Source organism: Bufo bufo, chromosome 2 (assembly GCF_905171765.1).
Source record: "Bufo bufo chromosome 2, aBufBuf1.1, whole genome shotgun sequence".
NCBI lineage: Eukaryota > Metazoa > Chordata > Amphibia > Anura > Bufonidae > Bufo > Bufo bufo.
Genome location: NC_053390.1, coordinates 766610595 through 766630819, shown reverse-complemented (window position 1 = coordinate 766630819; position 20225 = coordinate 766610595). Strand labels below are relative to the sequence as shown.

Genomic DNA, 20225 nt, shown 5'->3' with positions numbered 1-20225 from the left:
AACAGTACGTGTGCACACCCCTCCACGTACTGACTGATGGTTCGGCCCCATTCAGCTTCTAGGTCTCCAAATTGTCCACGTGGCCAGAACTAGCCTTTTATGCCTTGGAGGTGCTGGCCTGCCCGGCGGCCAGCGTTTTGTCTGAACGAGTATTCAGCACGGCAGGGGGCGTCATTACAGACAAACGCAGCCGCCTGTCTACAGCCAATGTGGACAAGCTGACGTTCATAAAAATGAACCAGGCATGGATCCCACAGGACCTGTCCATCCCTTGTGCAGATTAGACATTAACTACCTCCTCTTAACCATATATTATTGTACTCCAGGGCACTTCCTCATTCAATCTTATTTTTATTTTCATTTTACCATTATATTGCGGGGCAACCCAAAGTTGAATGAACCTCTCCTCTGTCTGGGTGCTGGGGCCTAAAAATATCTGACAGTGGCCTGTTCCAGTGTTGGGTGACGTGAAGCATGATTCTCTGCTATGACATGAAGCCTGAATCTCTACTATGGGACTTCTCTCCTCTGTCTGGGTGCCGGGGCCTAAATATATGACAATGGACTGCTCCAGTTTTGGCTGACGTGAAGCCTGATTCTTTTCTATGACATGAAGACTGATTCTCTGCTGACATGAAGCCTGAATCTCTGTTATGGGACCTCTCTCCTCTGTCTGGGTGCGGGGCCTAAATACAGTGGGATGCGAAAGTTTGGGCAACCTTTTTAATCGTCATGATTTTCCTGTATAAATCGTTGGTTGTTACGATAAAAAATGACAGTTAAATATATCATATAGGAGACACACACAGTGATATTTGAGAAGTGAAATTAATTTTTTTGGATTTACAGAAAGTGTGCTATAATTGTTTAAACAAAATTAGGCAGGTACATAAATTTGGGCACTGTTGTCATTTTATTGATTCCAAAACCTTTAGAACTAATTATTGGAACTCAAATTGTCTTGGTAAGCTCAGTGACCCCTGACCTACATACACAGGTGAATCCAATTATGATAAAGAGTATTTAAGGGGGTCAATTGTAAGTTTCCCTCCTCTTTTAATTTTCTCTGAAGAGTAGCAACATGGGGGTCTCAAAACAACTCTCAATTGACCTGAAGACAAAGATTGTTCACCATCATGGTTTAGGGGAAGGATACAGAAAGCTGTCTCAGAGATTTCAGCTGTCTGTTTCCACAGTTAGGAACATATTGAGGAAATGGAAGACCACAGGATCAGTTCAAGTTAAGGCTCGAAGTGGCAGACCAAGAAAAATCTCAGATAGACAGAAGCGACGAATGGTGAGAACAGTCAGAGTCAACCCACAGGTCCAGCACCAAAGACCTACAACATCATCTTGCTGCAGATGGAGTCACTGTGCATCGTTCAACCATTCGGCACACTTTACACAAGGAGATGCTGTATGCGAGAGTGATGCAGAGGAAGCCTTTTCTCCGCCCACAGCACAAAAAGTGCCGCTTGAGGTGGGCTAAAGCACATTTGGACAAGCCAGCTTAATTTTGGAATAAGGTGCTGTGGACTGATGAAACTAAAATTGAGTTATTTGGCCATAACAAGGGGCGTTATGCATGGAGGAAAAAGAACACAGCATTCCAAGAAAAACACCTGCTACCTACAGTAAAATATGGTGGTGGTTCCATCATGCTGTGGGGCTGTGTGGCCAGTGCAGGGACTGGGAATCTTGTCAAAGTTGAGGGACGCATGGATTCCACTCAGTATCAGCAGATTCTGGAGACCAATGTCCAGGAATCAGTGACAAAGCTGAAGCTGCGCCGGGGCTGGATCTTTCAACAAGACAACGACCCTAAACACTGCTCAAAATCCACTAAGGCATTTATGCAGAGGAACAAGTACAACGTTCTGGAATGGCCATCTCAGTCCCCAGACCTGAATATAATTGAAAATCTGTGGTGTGACTTAAAGAGAGCTGTCCATGCTCGGAAGCCATCAAACCTGAATGAACTAAAAATGTTTTGTAAAGAGGAATGGTCCAAAATACCTTCAACCAGAATCCAGACTCTCATTGGAACCTACAGGAAGCGTTTAGAGGCTGTAATTTCTGCAAAAGGAGGATCTACTAAATATTGATTTCATTTATTTTTTGTGGTGCCCAAATTTAGGCACCTGACTAATTTTGTTTAAACAATTATAGCACACTTTCTGTAAATCCAATAAACTTCATTTCACTTCTCAAATATCACTGTGTGTGTCTCCTATATGATATATTTAACTGACATTTTTTTTATCATAACAACCAACGATTTATACAGGAAAATCATAACGATTAACAAGGTTGCCCAAACTTTCGCATCCCACTGTATATGACAATGGACTGTTCCAGTTTTGGCTGACGTGAAGCCTGATTCTCTGCTATGACATGAAGACTGATTCTCTGCTGACATGAAGCCTGATTCTCTGCTATGGGACCTCTCTCCAATTGATATTGGTTAATTTTTATTTATTTTACTTTTATTTGAATTCATTTCCCTATCCACATTTGTTTGCAGGGGATTTAACTACATTTTGCTGCCTTTTGCAGCCCTCTAGCCCTTTCCTGGGCTGTTTTACAGCCTTTTTAGTGCCGAAAAGTTCGGGTCCCCATTGACTTCAATGGGGTTTGTGTTCGGGACGAAGTTCGGGTCGGGTTCGGATCCCGAACCCGAACATTTCCGGGAAGTTCGGCCGAACTTCTCGAACCCGAACATCCAGGTGTTCGCTCAACTCTAGTTATTTTCAATTAATTGAATGCTCATAAAATGTTTTGTCTCACTCTCATTTCTTCTTGTTTCATGTTGAAGCTCTACTTGGAAACTTGTTAAGATCCAACAATATAAAATATGATTTTTTGGCATTTTTCAAGTGGTCTTAAACTTTTGATCAGGACTTTATCTAACATTTAGTATTATTCTGTTAGTCAAACATTGTTTCATAGATTAACAGTTTGATTACTAGATATTCCATGCAATTATGAAAGTTATTTAGTAATATGGAGAAAATTGCTATGGAAGGAAGATTTTACTCATTTCGGTCAATTGCTGCTTCTGGAGAAAATATAAAAATAGAAAATATTAAATACAACAGAAAAATATTTCCTAGCAATATTATCTATATAAATAATATATGAAAATCGTATTCTTCTATTCTCTGACCTCCTATGGTTTAGAGAGAAATGTCTCTAGACTCAAGACATATGAGAATAGGATCCTGTTACATTTACAATTTTAGCTTCTGTCTCCTGTACCAGGCATGCTCAAACTCTACATGTCCTTGTACAAAAATATAAAAGAGAGAATGGATCCATAATCTAAATACATGGTTTATCCTACAATGTGCTGATCTTACAATAAGTATCACATTCCTCTATATATACTTATGTATACTGTTGAGGGAAGTGTTGGATTTAAATATATATGTATATATGCCCTTACATACAGTTGCAAGAAAAAGTATGTGAACCCTTTGGAATGATTTGGATTTCTGCACAAATTGGTTATAAAATGTGATCTGATCTTCAGCTAAGTCACAACAATAGACAATCACAGTCTGCTTAAACTAATAACAAACAAAGAATTAAATGTTACTATGTTTTTATTGAACACACAATGTAAACATTCACAATGCAGGTGGAAAAAGTATGTGAACCCCTAGACTAATGACATCTCCAAGAGCTAATTGGAGAGAGGTGTCAGCCAACTGGAGTCCAATCAATGAGATGAGATTGGAGGTGTTGGTTACAGCTGCCCTGCCCTATAAAAAACACACACCAGTTCTGGGTTTGCTTTTCACAAGAAGCATTGCCTGATGTGAATGATGCCTCGCACAAATGAGCTCTCAGAAGACCTACGATTAAGAATTGTTGACTTGCATAAAGCTGGAAAGGGTCATAAAAGTATCTCCACAATCCTTGCTGTTCATCAGTCCACGGTAAGACAAATGGTCTATAAATGGAGAAAGTTCAGCACTGCTGCTACTCTCCCTAGGAGTGGCCATCCTGTAAAGATGACTGCAAGAGCACAGCGCAGACTGCTCAATGAGGTGAAGAAGAATCCTAGAGTGTCAGCTAAAGACTTACAAAAGTCTCTGGCATATGCTAACATCCCTGTTAGTGAATCTACGATACGTAAAACAGCAAACAAGAATGGATTTCATGGGAGGATACCACAGAGGAAGTGTCACGGGGTTCCGAAGGTGCACTCGGTCCCCCATCGCCCGCAGACCTGTTGCTTAGCTTTAGGAATGAGGATCTGTGTTTGACCTCATTCCCAGGGCGGCTTTACTAGCTGGGTGGCTCCCTGCTCCTAAGTCTGCCTTGAGCGCCGAGCTGATCACTCGGTGCTCGACTGGTTGGTCTGTCGGTCATGTGACGCTGGCCACGTCACATGACCCTCACTCCCCACTATAAATACAGGCAGCCTGCTGGCTACAGGTTGCCTGTTAATTTCTAGGTTCCTGGCTATTTGTTGGACTGCTGAATACTTACCTGATCCTGTTCTTTGACCATCCTTTTGCCTGATCCTCCTGTACTGCGCATCCGTCCTGGTATTGTGACCTCGGCTCCCACCTGACTACTCTCTTAGGACTCCTCTTGTACTTCTCTGCTCTCCTGGTATTTGACCCCGGCTTCTCCTGACCATTCTTTGCTTAATCCTTTGTACTTTGTAGCTTTCCTGGTATTGACTCGGTCCGTTCACGTCCTGTTGTTTGTCTGTCTGTCTTCCCTGCACATATCCTAAGTTAGGGACTGCCGTCCAGTTTTCCCCTGTCATCAGGACTCGTGAGGCAAGTAGGCAGGGCCAGGGGTGAGGGTGGAGCGCAGTGGTCACTACCCTTCCCCCTGTGTGTGTGTGGACGTGACCGTTACAGGAAGCCACTGCTGTCCAAAAAAAACATTGCTGCATTTTTACAGTTTGCACAAGAGCACCTGGATGTTCCACAGCAGTACTGGCAAAATACTCTGTGGACAGATGAAACCAAAGTTCAGCTGTTTGGAAGAAACACACAACACTATGTGTGGAGAAAAAGAGGCACAGCACACCAACATCAAAACCTCATCCCAACTGTGAAGTTTGGTGGTGGGGGCATCATGGTTTGGGGCTGCTTTGCTGCATCAGGGCCTGGACGGATTGCTATCATCGAAGGAAAAATTAATTCCCAAGTTTATCAAGACATTTTGCAGGAGAACTTAAAGCCATCTGTCCACCAGCTGAAGCTCAACAGAAGATGGGTGTTGCAACAGGACAACGACCCAAAGCATAGAAGTAAATCAACAACAGAATGGCTTAAACAGAAGAAAATACGTCTTTTGGAGTGGACCAGTCAAAGTCCTGACCTTAACCTGATTGAGATGCTGTGGCATGACCTCAAGAAAGCGATTCACACCAGACATCCCAAGAATATTGCAGAACTGAAACAGTTCTGTAAAGAGGAATGGTCAAGAATTACTCCTGACCGTTGTGCTGGTCTGATCTGCAACTACAGGAAACATTTGGTGGAGGAGGTTCAACCAGTTATTAAATCCAAGGGTTCACATACTTTTTCCACCTGCACTGTGAATGTTTTCATGGTGTGTTCAATAAAAACATGGTAACATTTAATTCTTTGTGTGTTATTAGTTTAAGCAGACTGTGATTGTCTATTGTTGTGACTTAGATGAAGATCAGATCACATTTTATGACCAATTTGTGCAGAAATCCATATTATTCCAAAGGGTTCACATACTTTTTCTTGCAACTGTATATGCATATATATTGGCCTTTTTGCATGGGCAGGTCCAAGTGGTAGGTGTATACATAGAGATGTATGTATGCCCCCTTGTCAGCATACATATATGTACAGTTGCAAGAAAAAGTATGTGAACCCTGTGGAATGATATGGATTTCTGCACAAATTGGTCATAAAATGTGATCTGATCTTCATGTAAGTCACAACAATAGACAATCACAGTCTGCTTAAACTAATAACACAAAAATAATTAAATGTTACCATGTTTTTATTGAACACACCTTGTAAACATTCACAGTGCAGGTGGAAAAGGTATGTGAACCACTAGACTAATGACATCTCCAAGAGCTACTTGGAGTGAGGTGTCAGCCAACTGGAGTCCAATCAATGAGATGAGATTGGAGGTGTTGGTTACAGCTGCCCTGCCCTATAAAAAACACACACCAGTTCTGGGTTTGCTTTTCACAAGAAGCATTGCCTGATGTGAATGATGCCTTGCACAAAAGAGCTCTCAGAAGACCTACGATTAAGAATTGTTGCCTTGCATAAAGCTGGAAAGGGTTATAGAAGTATCTCCAAAAGCCTTGCTGTTCATCAGTCCACGGTAAGACAAATTGTCTATAAATGGAGAAAGTTCAGCATTGCTGCTACTCTCCCTAGGAGTGGCCGTCCTGTAAAGATGACTGCAAGAGCACAGCACAGACTGCTCAATGAGGTGAAGAAGAATCCTAGAGTGTCAGCTAAAGACTTACAAAAGTCTCTGGCATATGCTAACATCCCTGTTAGCGAAACTACGATACGTAAAACACTAAACAATAATGGATTTCATGGGAGGATACCACAGAGGAAGCCACTGCTGTCCAAAAAAAACCCATTTCTGCACGTTTACAGTTTGCACAAGAGCACCTGGATGTTCCACAGCAGTACTGGAAAAATATTCTGTGGACAGATGAAACCAAAGTAGAGTTGTTTGGAAGAAACACATAACACTATGTGTGGAGAAAAAGAGGCACAGCACACCAACATCAAAACCTCATCCCAACTGTGAAGTATGGTGGTGGGGGCATCATGGTTTGGGGCTGCTTTGCTACGTCAGGGCTTGGACGGATTGCTATCATCGAAGGAAAAATGAATTCCCAAGTTTATCAAGACATTTTGCAGGAGAACTTAAAGCCATCTGTCCACCAGCTGAAGCTCAACAGAAGATGGGTGTTGCAACAGGACAACGACCCAAAGCATAGAAGTAAATCAACAACAGAATGGCTTAAACAGAAGAAAATACGCCTTCTGGAGTGACCCAGTCAGAGTCTTGACCTCAACCCGATTGAGATGCTGTGGCATGACCTCAAGAAAGCGATTCACACCAGACATCCCAAGAATATTGCTGAACTGAAACAGTTCTGTAAAGAGGAATGGTCAAGAATTACTCCTGACCGTTGTGCACGTCTGATCTGCAACTACAGAAAATGTTTGGTTGAACTTATTGCTGCCAAAGAAGGTTCAACCAGTTATTAAATCCAAGGGTTCATATACTTTTTCCACCTGCACTGTGAATGTTTACATGGTGTGTTCAATAAAAACATGGTAACATTTAATTCTTTGTGTGTTATTAGTTTAAGCAGACTGTGATTGTCTATTGTTGTCACTTAGATAAAGATCAGATCACATTTTATGACCAATTTGTGCAGAAATCCATATCATTCCAAAGGGTTCACATACTTTTTCTTGCAACTGTATATGTATATAATATAATATATTGTAGGTGGGCTTATTGCAGTGCCGGAGATGGTATGCCTAACAGGGACATGAGAACAAAGAGTTCCCATGCCCCTGTGTGCCGCTCACCTCCGTCGCTGTAATTACAGCGCCAGAGATGTGCGATATCTCCACAGGCGGGAGGATCAAAGGATCCCCCTGCCTGGGAGCGCGGGCTGGTGCAGTGATGTCATATCACCGCGACAGCCAACGTGCGCACGCCTGCAGGGCGGGAAAATGGGAGCGAGCGCCGCAGGGTTTAAATACCCCAGCGGCACTGCGCTCTGGAAGTGGAAGTGGGGATCCCTACCTCCCCCTCCCCCTCCATAGAAGAGAGCGCAGACAGCCATTCGGGTTGCGCTGCGCTAGGAGACAAGAACGGGACCCCCTACTGAAGGAGAGCGCATCCGGCGCTCAGACGCAGAACCCCCGGCATCCCCCCCAGGGTTTAAATACCCCAGCGGCACTGCGCTCTGGAAGTGGGGATCCCTACCTCCCCCTCCATAGAAGAGAGCGCAGACAGCCATCCGGGCTGTGCTGCGCTAGGAGACAAGATTGGGACCCCCTCCTGAAGGAGAGCGCATCCAGCGCTCAGACGCAGAACCCCCGGCACCCCCCCTGAAGGAGAGCGCATCCGGTGCTCCAACAAACCCTAGCTTCCGCCATAGGAGAGAACGCAGGCAGCGATGAACTGCGCTCAGAGTTAAGATCTCCACCAGCCCAGAGGAGAGCAGGAGGGGAAGTCCGAGCAGTCGAGCTGCTGTACTAAAGAGCGCAGGAAGAAGGGAGGCAGAGATTGAGCAGCTGCTGAGTCCTGCAATAACCCTGGATGACTAAGTATCGCCTCCTCCTTAACCCCTGCTGCCATTAACCCCTTCAGTGCCCAGCATCCCCCCCTGTGGACCCTGTAACCTTAGCAGCATTGCTGCTGCCCTGAACCCCTGCTGAACTCCCAGCAGCAGATTAACTCCTGCATTCCAACTGCCCCCTGCCATTAACCCCTTCAGTGCCCAGCAGAGCCCTATGCTGCAGAGTCCCTGTACTACAGTACTCTGCCTATTATCCCTGCTGCCCCAGTCCACAGTCAGCCTGCTGCTGACCAACCCCTGTACCCCATCCCTGCCCTGTGGAATCCCAGAACTCTGGGTTAAACCCTTGTATCCCTGAAATCACCTCAGGTTAACCCTGGGTTACCCCTTGCCCTGCCTTTCCCAGAACCCTGTGTTCCTTGGCCTGCATGTATTTACCCCTGCAGTGCCACAATTGTGTGTTTAACCCCTTGTTATACCGTAGGGACAGTGAGTAGCCAGGCGGGTGGGTTGCCAATATTTGTGTGTATGTAAGTGTATTATTGTAATTGTACTGTAGTTAGATCCTGGGGAGGACTTGGGACTGTGATAGCGTAGTTAGGACCATATTATTGTGTTGTTATAGTGTGTTTACTTATATTGCTGTGTGCTGCTATAAATATATATATATCTATTCCATTGATATAGATATATATATTTATAGGCAAATATTAGACTGTAACGTGTAGTGTGTTAATAAATACCTTTTATTTAAGCACTGTGTGTAGTCTTTTGTAGTAGTAAGGCCCCGCAGCAATAGCCGCAGGTAGTTCAGTGTAGAGTAAGGTAATCAGCAGTAGTGTTTGTTTATTTTAGGCATAAATAGGCAGAGTCATCACTAGACGACTCAAGCCTATTTATGAATATTAATTATTGAGATTTGCATAAATATCAATAATTAATATCCCCTTTAACATATACCATATAATAATTGTCATGCATTGTCTCATAATTAATCAGAACTTTTATTTAGCTAACTTTAATCGAAAAACAAAATATTATCCTTATCCAGACCAAAACCATTAGCAATATGTCTGTCCTCAATAGACTTATTTCTAGCCAATACCAAAACCTATTCTAAGTACCTCTCTATTGATGAGATCCTGGAATATCCTGCTCAATGTGACTGGTTTAGAAATGTAAAAATCTTTTAGTTCATTTAAGAAATCCATTAACTGCTTTTCCTTTAATTTTTCATCAATAACAGAATAATTACATTTAAAACCCATCTGGTTTTGAATATCTATACCTTTGTCCTTTAGACTGGTATCTGCCTTAGAAATCTGATCTTTTTTCCTCTGTAGATCCTTCTCTGAAGTCGGTCTATTTATATCTACCTCAGAAATCTGTTCAATGACAATTGGTGTTGTGGATTTGTGTGTGTGACTGATTTTATCATATGATATGGTCTAAACATTACATGTAATTTTATGCGTTCCTCATAAAGATTATCTTTGCTTCTTTTACATGTATATGTCTTCTTAGGCCGGATTCTGTCTATTTTTACATCCGCCTGTGTTCTCTCTATACTTGTGTGATAGAGACACGTCTGGCTTCATTTGCTTCCTCATAATGTCCAGAAACTTTGCAGCCTGAAATAATGTTTGTTTCTCTGATGCCAACACTAATATAGAAGGCTCTAAAAATGTGAACTTCCTTCCAAACATGTGAATGATATGTGAAAGTTTGGCATTCTCAATAACCATTTTGTATGTCCGTTCAAACATGGACATAAATCCAAATGTGGATTCCTTTCTGCCAATTTTTAATTCCTTTAGGATTTCATATGTGGGTATGCTGTCACTTCTAGTGCGCCAAATCAGCTCTTTGTACATCATTATGAAAAATCCCTTCTTTTGAATCATTGTCATCAACCTGTTTCATTGCTAAATAATCTATTCCTTTGTTCATTTGATAATTCAAATCTGTCTGCGTGGCTCTCAAAAATCTCAGAATTCCTGCACACATGGAGGTTTGCATCATATGTGGGGATTTCTTTGCATAGTTTCATTAATTGCTTCTGCAATTTTAATTGTAAGCTGGCCTCTTTAATATGCAATGTCTGCTGGTGTATAGACTTGTCATTGTCTATTGACACAGTCACCATCAGCAGAGATCAGCAATGTCTTCTCTTGTTGTACTGACCCTTCCTCATCTGTACAATTAAGGTCACCTTCAGCAGAGAGCATACATATGTGTTTCATCTCATCCTGCTGAGATCTCAAATCATCATTATTCTTACTTTCCTCTACTTTATTGCCAATTCCACCCTCAGTAGATGCATCTTTACAGATCACAGCATCTGTGGTTGGAACTTCACTACATGGATCTATCTGACACTAGTCTGTGAAAGACCTTCAGCATATGGAAAATATGTCTTATTTTCTCTTTCTCTATATTTACTAAAATACACTTAAAATCTATCTTCCTATTTTCCTGTTCACATTCTGCATATAAATCTAACCATATCTTCTGCAGATCTATATTTTGCCTAGGAATAAACTTAAATTGTAATCTACTATTTTCAGCAATAGAATGTATTATTTCCATACTCACAAACTCAGTAGATTCAAGGCTGGGCTTCTGTCATCAGCACATCTTGGTATGTCTGGCACTTGTTGTCCTCCTTCAGAAGTTAATTCTTAGATTTTCTGATTTAGTAAAGCTTGATAATTCTTTTTGAGTTCTCTCTTCCCCCTCTTCAAGCTTGAATATATATCGGTATGGTAGCTCGCCAATTGTAATATGTCTCCAAATGTAAAATATTTATATATGAAAAAAATATCGACCTGATTTTGTAATCCTCTCCAAATCTAGTGTATGCTTATTTGGAGTAAAGAACACCTAGAGGACTCATTACCAGGATTCAACAAGAGTTATATAAATAAATGAATAATGCGATTTATTATCGGTTGTCATAAAAGATGATTACTTACAAAAATAGTTTAGGAAAGGTCTTAATCTATTGTCCATGAGTGAATGTTGAAAGTCCTTGAAGTATCATTGTTTAAGGCCAGGAATTCTCTTCAAGCTCCATGTGTCTTTATCTTCTCCAGCAACAACAACCCCCAACAGACTTGAGAGTGAGTGTAAGAAGAACCCCCTTGTCTGTCCCTGTCAGTTGTTTATACCATAGATACAGGCGTGTCTTAGTAATGTATGGGCTTATACATTGTCATATATGGTGGACTTCAAATATACTTCTTGACGTCCTCATACAGACCTCCCATTACCCTTGTGTATCACTATAAATGGTGTCACTGTGTAGTGTAATACATATTTTATATAAAATACCAATTAATATTATATCACATATTATTTAACAATATTCATAGTACTGATCCTGGTCTACTCTGCTTGTTTGCCCATACATCTGCCTCCGCTTATAGATTACATTGAGGATTGCAACCTGGGTTTCTCCTACACTAAAGTTCTGAGAGAGCATTGTCATTGCTGTTCTCTGTGATTTGCTGAGTCATCTAGATCCTTATTTAATTACATTAGATAATTAGTTAGCTCATATATATAATACAGATAGTTAGTGGGAGATAGTCAGTGTAGGTTAGATAGTGATATAGTGTAGGAAAGTGGATTTGCAATGTGCATGTGAGAGATATTTCTCTGCTGTCCATACATACATGCTACAGACATAGTGCTGTGATGTCACATCAATGCTTAGTGTACCAATCAGTAATATCTACGCAGACCTGATAAAATGTGAAGTTGCATGTATTGCGCCAAAAAATATGTGCATTATTTGTGCCAATTTTGCGCAATCGCGAATATATTGGAGCACTCTATCTGCATATAAAGCTATTGTTCTGCCATGCATGTGAAATGTAATCAAAAGCTGTGCTGTAATGTAAAATTCCTTAAAGTGATCAGGAGTTCTTCCTCACAGTCACGAAAGTTGCTGCCAACCATTTTCTCTAGTCTCAGGAAACTTCTAGCAGCTTGAAAAATGTAGCAAAGTGAGCCACGCCTGTATTGTGCACGCAATGCGCGCATATTACATTGTCAATTTTCGCAATCAAGAAAATAATGACTGGAGATCACAAAATCTAGAATTTGCAAATTTATGGCGAATATTAGGCCAAAAATTAGCGAAATATTGTGAAAACGAATATTGCCTATGCTGCTCATCACTAAATGTCACCACAAAATGCAGTGCAATCTGCAGGCAGTATGTTATAATGCATAAGAAGCTGAGCAGACAGAATTTATTAACACAGCAGTATAATCCATTAAATGTAACTGCTTTCTTAAGGCAACAGTATAATGCATTACATTTATTTGGTATATTAATGCAACAGTATAAACAGCATTTAACAGCAGTATAATGCGTTAAATGTAACTGCTTTATTGAAGTAACAGTATAATGTGTTAAATGTATCTGATATATTAATGCAACAATATAATGTGTTAAATGTAATGGGTATGTTAACCCAACTTAAGAATACATTAAAATTAACTGCTTATATGCAGTCAGGTCCATAAATATTGGGACATCGACACAATTCAAACATTTTTGGCTATGTATACCACCACAATGGATTTGAAATGAAATGAACAAGATGTGCTTTAATTGCAGACTGTCAGCTTTAATTTGAGGGTATTTACATTCAAATCAGGTGAACGGTGTAGGAATTACAACAGTTTGCATATATGCCTCCCACTTGTTAAGGAACCAAAAGTAATGGGACAATTGGCTTCTCAGCTGTTCCATGGCCAGGTGTGTGTTATTACCTCATTATCCCAATTACAATGAGCAGATAGAAGGTCCAGAGTTAATTTCAAGTGTGCTATTTGCATTTGGAATTTGTTGCTGTCAACTCTCAAGATGAGATACAAAGAGCTGTCACTATCAGTGAAGCAAGCCATCATTAGGCTGAAATAACAAAACAAACCCATCAGAGAGATAGCAAAAACATTAGGCGTGGCCAAAACAATTGTTTGGAACATTCTTAAAAAGAAGGAACGCACCAGTGAGCTCAGCAACACCAAAAGTCCCAGGAGACCACGGAAAACAACTGTGGTGGATGACCGAAGAATTCTTTCCCTGGTGAAGAAAACACCTTTCACAACAGTTGGCCAGATCAAGAACATTCTCCAGGAAGTAGGTGTATGTGTGTCAAAGTCAACAATCAAGAGAAGACTTCACCAAAGTGAATGCAGAGGGTTCACCACAAGATGTAAACCATTGGTGAGCCTCAAAAACAGGAAGGCCATATTAGAGTTTGCCAAACAACATCTAAAAAAGCCTTCACAGTTCTGGAACAACATCCTATGGACAGATGAGACCAAGATCAACTTGTACCAGAGTGATGGGAAGAGAAGAGTATGGAGAAGGAAAGGAACTGCTCATGATCCTAAGCATACCACCTCATCAGTGAAGCATGGTGGTGGTAGTGTCATGGCGTGGGCATGTTTGGCTGCCAATGGAACTGGTTCTCTTGTATTTATTGATAATGTGACTGCTGACAAAAGCAGCAGGATGAATTCTGAAGTGTTTCAGGCAATATTATCTGGTCATATTCAGCCAAATGCATTGGACGGTGCTTCACAGTGCAGATGGACAATGACCCAAAGCATACTGCAAAAGCAACCAAAGAGTTTTTTAAGGGAAAGAAGTGGAATGTTATGCAATGGCCAAGTCAATCACCTGACCTGAATCCGATTGAGCATGCATTTCACTTGCTGAAGACAAAACTGAAGGGAAAATGCTCCAAGAACAAGCAGGAACTGAAGACAGTTGCAGTAGAGGCCTGGCAGAGCATCGCCAGGGATGAAACCCAGCATCTGGTGATGTATATGCGCTCCAGATTTCAGGCTGCAATTGACTGCAAAGGATTTGCAACCAAGTATTAAAAAGGCAAAGTTTGATTTATGATTATTATTCTGTCCCATTACTTTTGGTTCCTTAACAAGTGGGAGGCACATATGCAAACTATTGTAATTCCTACACCGTTCACCTGATTTGGATGTAAATACCCTCAAATTAAAACTTACAGTCTGCAGTTAAAGCACATCATGTTCGTTTCATTTCAAATCCATTGTGGTTGTGTATAGAGCCAAAAATGTTAGAATTGTGTCGATGTCCCAATATTTATGGACCTGACTGTACGTCTGAGTGGTCTGGACATATCTCTGTATAGATGTTTTAAAAAGACTGTGAAGAGATTACAGTTAGGGCAGGTTCACATCAGCGTTACAAATTCTTCTATTGTTTTTCCGTTATACCATGGTTGTAACTATGGTATAACAGAAATTAATAGGATTCGTAAGACTGAATTCAAAACAGAAACCTTTAGAGGCATTCCATTTTGATCCATCTGGTTTCCGTTATCCAGGACAGAAAAAAAAAGTAACACTGATATGAACCAACCCTTTCATGTTGCACGCTAATTGTGTAGTGATAGCTGGGCTCCCCAGGAGTTAAGTGAGTCCTTTTCTTTATCTTTTCTGGTAGAGATAGAGGGTAAATTCACACACCTTTTTCCTAACACTGGACTAGGCCTCTCTTTGTTTTTCTGAGCAGGGATGGAAGGATAATAACTTATTCTCTCACTAAATGCTGGAGATTCCCTTCCATTCTCCTGGGAGTATGTAGGAAAGTAGGAGTCTGCTTCTTCACTTAGTACAGATTTGAACCTATGACTACTTTTACTCATATCCTCCTCATGTACTCTGAGTCTGACTTCTATGATCTTAATTTCTTTCTGCCTTTCCAGACTTTTCATCTGTTGGCGCTGTGCCTCGATTTCAGCTTCCATCTGATGGCATTGTGCATCCTTTTCAGCTTCCTTTTCAGCCATCAGTTGGCGCTGCGCCTCGATGGCGGCTTCCATTTCAATTTCTGCTCTCTTGACAGCAAGTTGTTCAGCTAATTCCTTTCTTTTGGCTGAAGTATTTGAGGACTCAAGGAAGTCACACTTGAGATTGTGGTACCACCTAAGGACCTATCATAGTCCCTCATAAAAAGCTCATTCATTCTACTTCTTGCTTTAACTTCATCATAGTTTTCTGCAGATGATAGTTCTTTCATGAGCTTTTCCAAATCTTTAGTGACCGAAGTACATGTGTCCATGTTCCTTACAATATCCTGGGAAGGTGTCGTAAATGACCGCAGGTTGACAAATGCTGCCATAAACTCTGATTCAGATTCTTCTACTGTCTCTACCATATCTCTCAAGTTCCCTTTTATACTTTCTTGCTTTAGCTTTTTTCGAATGTCTTTAATGTATAATTTCCATTTATCATACATTCTGACAAACTTTTTTCCTTTCAGTGCTGCTTCTTGCTCCAAATTTTCCAGCATCTTTGGGGTCGGTTTTCTGGCACGTGAAGAATGTCTTAGTTCATCTGCTTGGGCTATATTTGTTTGAGGCAAGACTAATGCTATATCAGACTCTTCTACCTCAGACAGGTTCCCTTGCTCTTCAACATCTACTCTATCTATCTTTGCATGATAAATGCAGGCAATAAATGACTTTCACTTTAAATGCTTTAGAGTCCGTGTACTACAAACTGTCCTTTGTTTTTATTTAAAGTCTCTTATTTCTGAACACAAAAATTTCTCTTTATGCCAAAGCCTATATGCAATGATAAGTAATAAAAGGAAATCTCTGACCTTATTCTGAAGAGCAGAATACTGTGATTTAAGGGTGCTGGAACAAATGTCTGTCTTAAGGGAGTCATGTCTTTTCTTGATATGATGCAATGTTCTGTGGTGACTTGTGATGCTCTGGCTTGGATATGCTGCAGGCTTTGGGCCTAGTGGCGGGAAACTAGCTGGCTTCAGTACGTGGTCTATCCATGGATAGCGGTGCAGGCACTCTAGCTCTGGACTTTGGCCTCCCACCATGTGTCTTTCTCTCTCTAGGGATCGCAGGAGGGTTGGCGCTGACTATTTTGCCTTTGCCGTTCTGCCACTTTAAGAGTTGGCTGCAGTTTGACTAATGCACACATTATATGGCCTTTATGGTAGCTCCGCTGAGATGTCTTTTGCTTGCTCACTCAGGGAACAGTTGCTGCGCAGCGGTATATGCTGGCGCTTCGTTGCTCTAATGCGCTCTTTACTGTGCAAGTTGAGGAGCGCTATCGCTTCGCCCTCTGAGGCCAAAATAGTTCCACTGTGGCAGGAGCAGAACTATGAAGTGCCTTTTGCACTGTGGCATTAGAAAAATTTTGGTATCTCTGACTTTTAGTCTAACCAAACTGTCTGTTACTCTGTAATTCCTCTAGCGCCGTTCTATGGAAACAGTAGGTTTAAAGAGCGCACCAAATGCTTGAAAATAACTTGTTTATTAACTTCAACTTTTCTTCATATTACACTGCCGCCTCCACAGCAGATAGTCCATGTACAAAACACGTGTTGAATAAAGTATCGTAAAATGGCGGTATGCATAAGATGGTGGTTCAACTGTTCAATCTTGTTATTCAACATAAAATGGTGGATATATTTCTCTCTTGAGTATCTGTACTCTCACTTTAAGTTATTTAAGCACTTTATGATCTCTTTGAGAGGTATATCTTAGGTCTAACAGTTCTACTGGCTAAAATGGGTTTGCAGTTTGCAGTAACTATTTGCAGATTGGTTAAGTATGATTTGGTATGGTTGTATGCAATTTGGATTGCAATATGGAATTTGAATTTGGATTGTGAACTTTGTAGTTTGCAATTGTAGCTTGCAATTTGTAGCTTTCAATTTGTATTTGGTGGAACTGTAAGTAAACACACATAACTGGTTCAGTATTCAGTACTAATCACTATACTAACAGTAGGAACATTGTATAACTGATTTAAATACCTATTTTGGCCTCTCTGTTTCCTTAAAAACACAGCTCTCAGTGGAGTGAATGTCTCTTCAGCTCCTGTCTCTGGTGAATAATGATTCTAGCAGCTCTTGCTAGCGGAATTCCCAGACAGGCTGTGTGTGAGGATGGCTGTGATTGGTGAAAACTCTTGCTGTGTGAAAAGCTGTCTTTGATTGGTCTAGACTTCTGCCCAGCAACAACAGATTAACACTATGCTTTCTGTTGTTTCCGCTGTGTCACTGAGCTTACCTTACATTACAAAATGAATCTGAAAGGCATATTATCTTTTTATGCTTCTGTGAACACCAAATATAACAGTTATATGACATCCAAAACATGATGTCACAGTAAATAACTCTGCTTTTGTCTTTAACACATAAACATAGGAACTGTATTAAGGCTTTTGGCAGGTCTAGCTGTATACACATATAAGCTATACTAGCAACCTAGGACAGGGCCTAGCTGGCCAGCTTACAGATGGAGTAGAGTTAACACTCCTGTTTTCTGAGAGTTGTGTTATCTAATCTAAGCAAACACCTTCAATTGCTTTTCAATGGTTTTGTCTCAAGATAACGCGATGAGTTAAGAAATTTGAGTTAAGAGCTGGAGTGCTAACCCTGCTGCATCTGTACATTACCCTCACCTTCTCCCATGTAAGCCCTCGCAGGCAGGGTCCTCTATCCTTCTGTACCAGTTTCTAACTTGTCTTGTTCATGCTTATTGAATTTTTTTGTTATGTATGTATACCCCTTTTCTGATGTACAGCGCCATGGAATGAATAATGATAATAATAATAATAATATTAATAATAATAATATAATAATAATAATAATAATAATAAATAATGTAGAGAGGTATTTTAGGGTTTATGAGAGCCTAAGTTAAATATAATTGACTAAACTTAATGATGACTACATAATATCGCTATGGTTTATTCAACAGGAAAGGCAATCAAGGAGGACATGAGTCTACAACAAAGTGTATTATTCGTTTGCGATATGGGACTCTATATGAAATGAAAGTGGAGTATTTTTCTAAATCAGAACTTCAAGAACAACTTTATGAGCTTGTCATAACGGAAGAAGGTAATATATTTGATCCACCCTCATATGCATTTTTAAACTGTTTGTATACATTTTCTTTTTATTAGCAAATCGATTCAGATTTTTTTGTGATGCATTTTGAGAGAGAAAAATAAATCAATTGTGGTATGAATCAAATATGCTCCAATTGGCCTGAAACGTAGTATATAACTCTCCCTGGTTTCCTATTTTCTTTATGAAAAGATCCTTTGTCCTTGAAGATTAGAGAGACTATGCATTATCTGGGGGACATACTTTCTCATTATGGAGAGTGTCCAGTATGCATAGTATTGTAGGCCATGCAACCCTCTGATTGATTTCTGGGAAGATATTCAAATTAGCTTACCCTCCAAAAGATCTAATGCCGGCAGATGTAAGATATCCTAAATTTCATATATTTTTCCCAGAAACCCGGAGCAGTGTTGACTGGCTTACAATACTCCTCATATGTACTTGGTGCTATCCATAAGGATAAATAGTACCCTGACCAAGGCCTCTCAAGCAGTCAAACTTTTCTTTGCCCAGCTCTATTAAAGGGTAGTTACCCAGAAAATCAGAATTAGACTTACTGGTAATTTGGTTTTCATTAGCTTACCATGACGGCCTCACAAGGAGATTGACCTCTGACCTCTGTAGGGGCAGGAACAGAGAAAGGTTAAAACCCTCCACCATACACCAGTGCTTCCAAAATTACTAAAGAGTGAGTAGGTAGAGATTTAAACATAGTAACATAATAATATAGGAACAGAAGTTATTACTAGTGATGAGCGGGAGGTGCCATTTTCGATTTCGCAATATTTTGCGAATATTCGAATGAATATTCATATTATTTTCGACGAAATCGAATATTCGTAATTATTTTATTTTGCACGAAAAAATGCGAATAAATTATTCGCGCGATTTTTTTTAATTTTTTTTTTCTGTATAAGGCAACGTTCCTATGACTATGGCTAGGCTAATATGTGTATTTTACGAAATTTCTTAATATTGCTCTAACTTCGTCTTTTAGAATATTCGTAATATTCTAAAAGACGGAGTTAGAGCAATATTACGAATATTCTAAAAGATGAAGTTAGAGCAATATTAATAATATTCATAAAATACACATATAGACTGCAATTTATCTAATATAGTGCTATATTCTTTTTTTTAATAGTGTACATATTTCCCAAAACTAAAGTGCAGAAGAGGCAAAAAAAAATTAAGCAAAAAAATAATAATTATAGCACTATATTAGCTGAATTACAATCTATATATATGGAACATAACCTAGCCTTTGCGGGAAAAAAAAACGTCTTTACAACATGCGATCCGCACACAAGCTTTAAGCATTAGCATTAGCTGCCAGCTAACCATTACACGAACAGAATTATTTTACGAATTTAATGGTAGCGAATTTTCGCATACAATATAAGAAAGAGTCAAAATTATATAACTGAACGCCGTATTTTTCGAATATAGTGCTATATTCTTGATTTTCGTATATAGCACTATTTTCGAAAAATTTCGAGTCATTTCATCAGTCAAGTATTACTATGCTTATTGCTAATGCTTAAAGCTTGTGTGCGGATCGCATGTTGTAAAGACGTTTTTTTTTTTTCGCAAAGGCTAGGTTATGTTCCATGACAAGCAACCGTGCCGAGAATTCACTTGACATGTAAAAAGCGTTCAGTTACTCATATAATTTTGACTCTTTCTTATATTGTATGTGAAAATTCGCTACCATTAAATTCGTAAAATAATTCTGTTCGTGTAATGGTTAGCTGGCTCATCCAAACTACTGTTAGCTGCTTTTGCTTACAGCTTGTGTGCGATTTATAATATGTGAGTTGTTCTAAATGCATTGGGCCTAATAAATTATATTTCTATTGTTTTATTAGCTTAAAAGGAAACGAAATTTCGTTTTAACGAATATAGAGGCAAATATTCTTATTCTTCGCGAATTCTCGAAGTTGCGATATTCGCGATAAAAATTCGCAATTTGAA

General features: G+C 40.0%; 1 protein-coding gene across 2 annotated transcripts in view; it reads left to right on the top strand.

Annotated features, from left to right (window-relative positions):
• The window catches only part of LOC120990317, a 563944-nt gene that overhangs the window by 227836 nt on the left and 315883 nt on the right, over positions 1–20225 (top strand). For both annotated transcript variants that reach the window (XM_040419049.1, XM_040419048.1), the window contains exon 7: positions 18100–18242. In XM_040419049.1, the coding sequence (XP_040274983.1) occupies positions 18100–18242 (143 nt within the window). The remainder of the gene's footprint in view (positions 1–18099; positions 18243–20225) is intronic.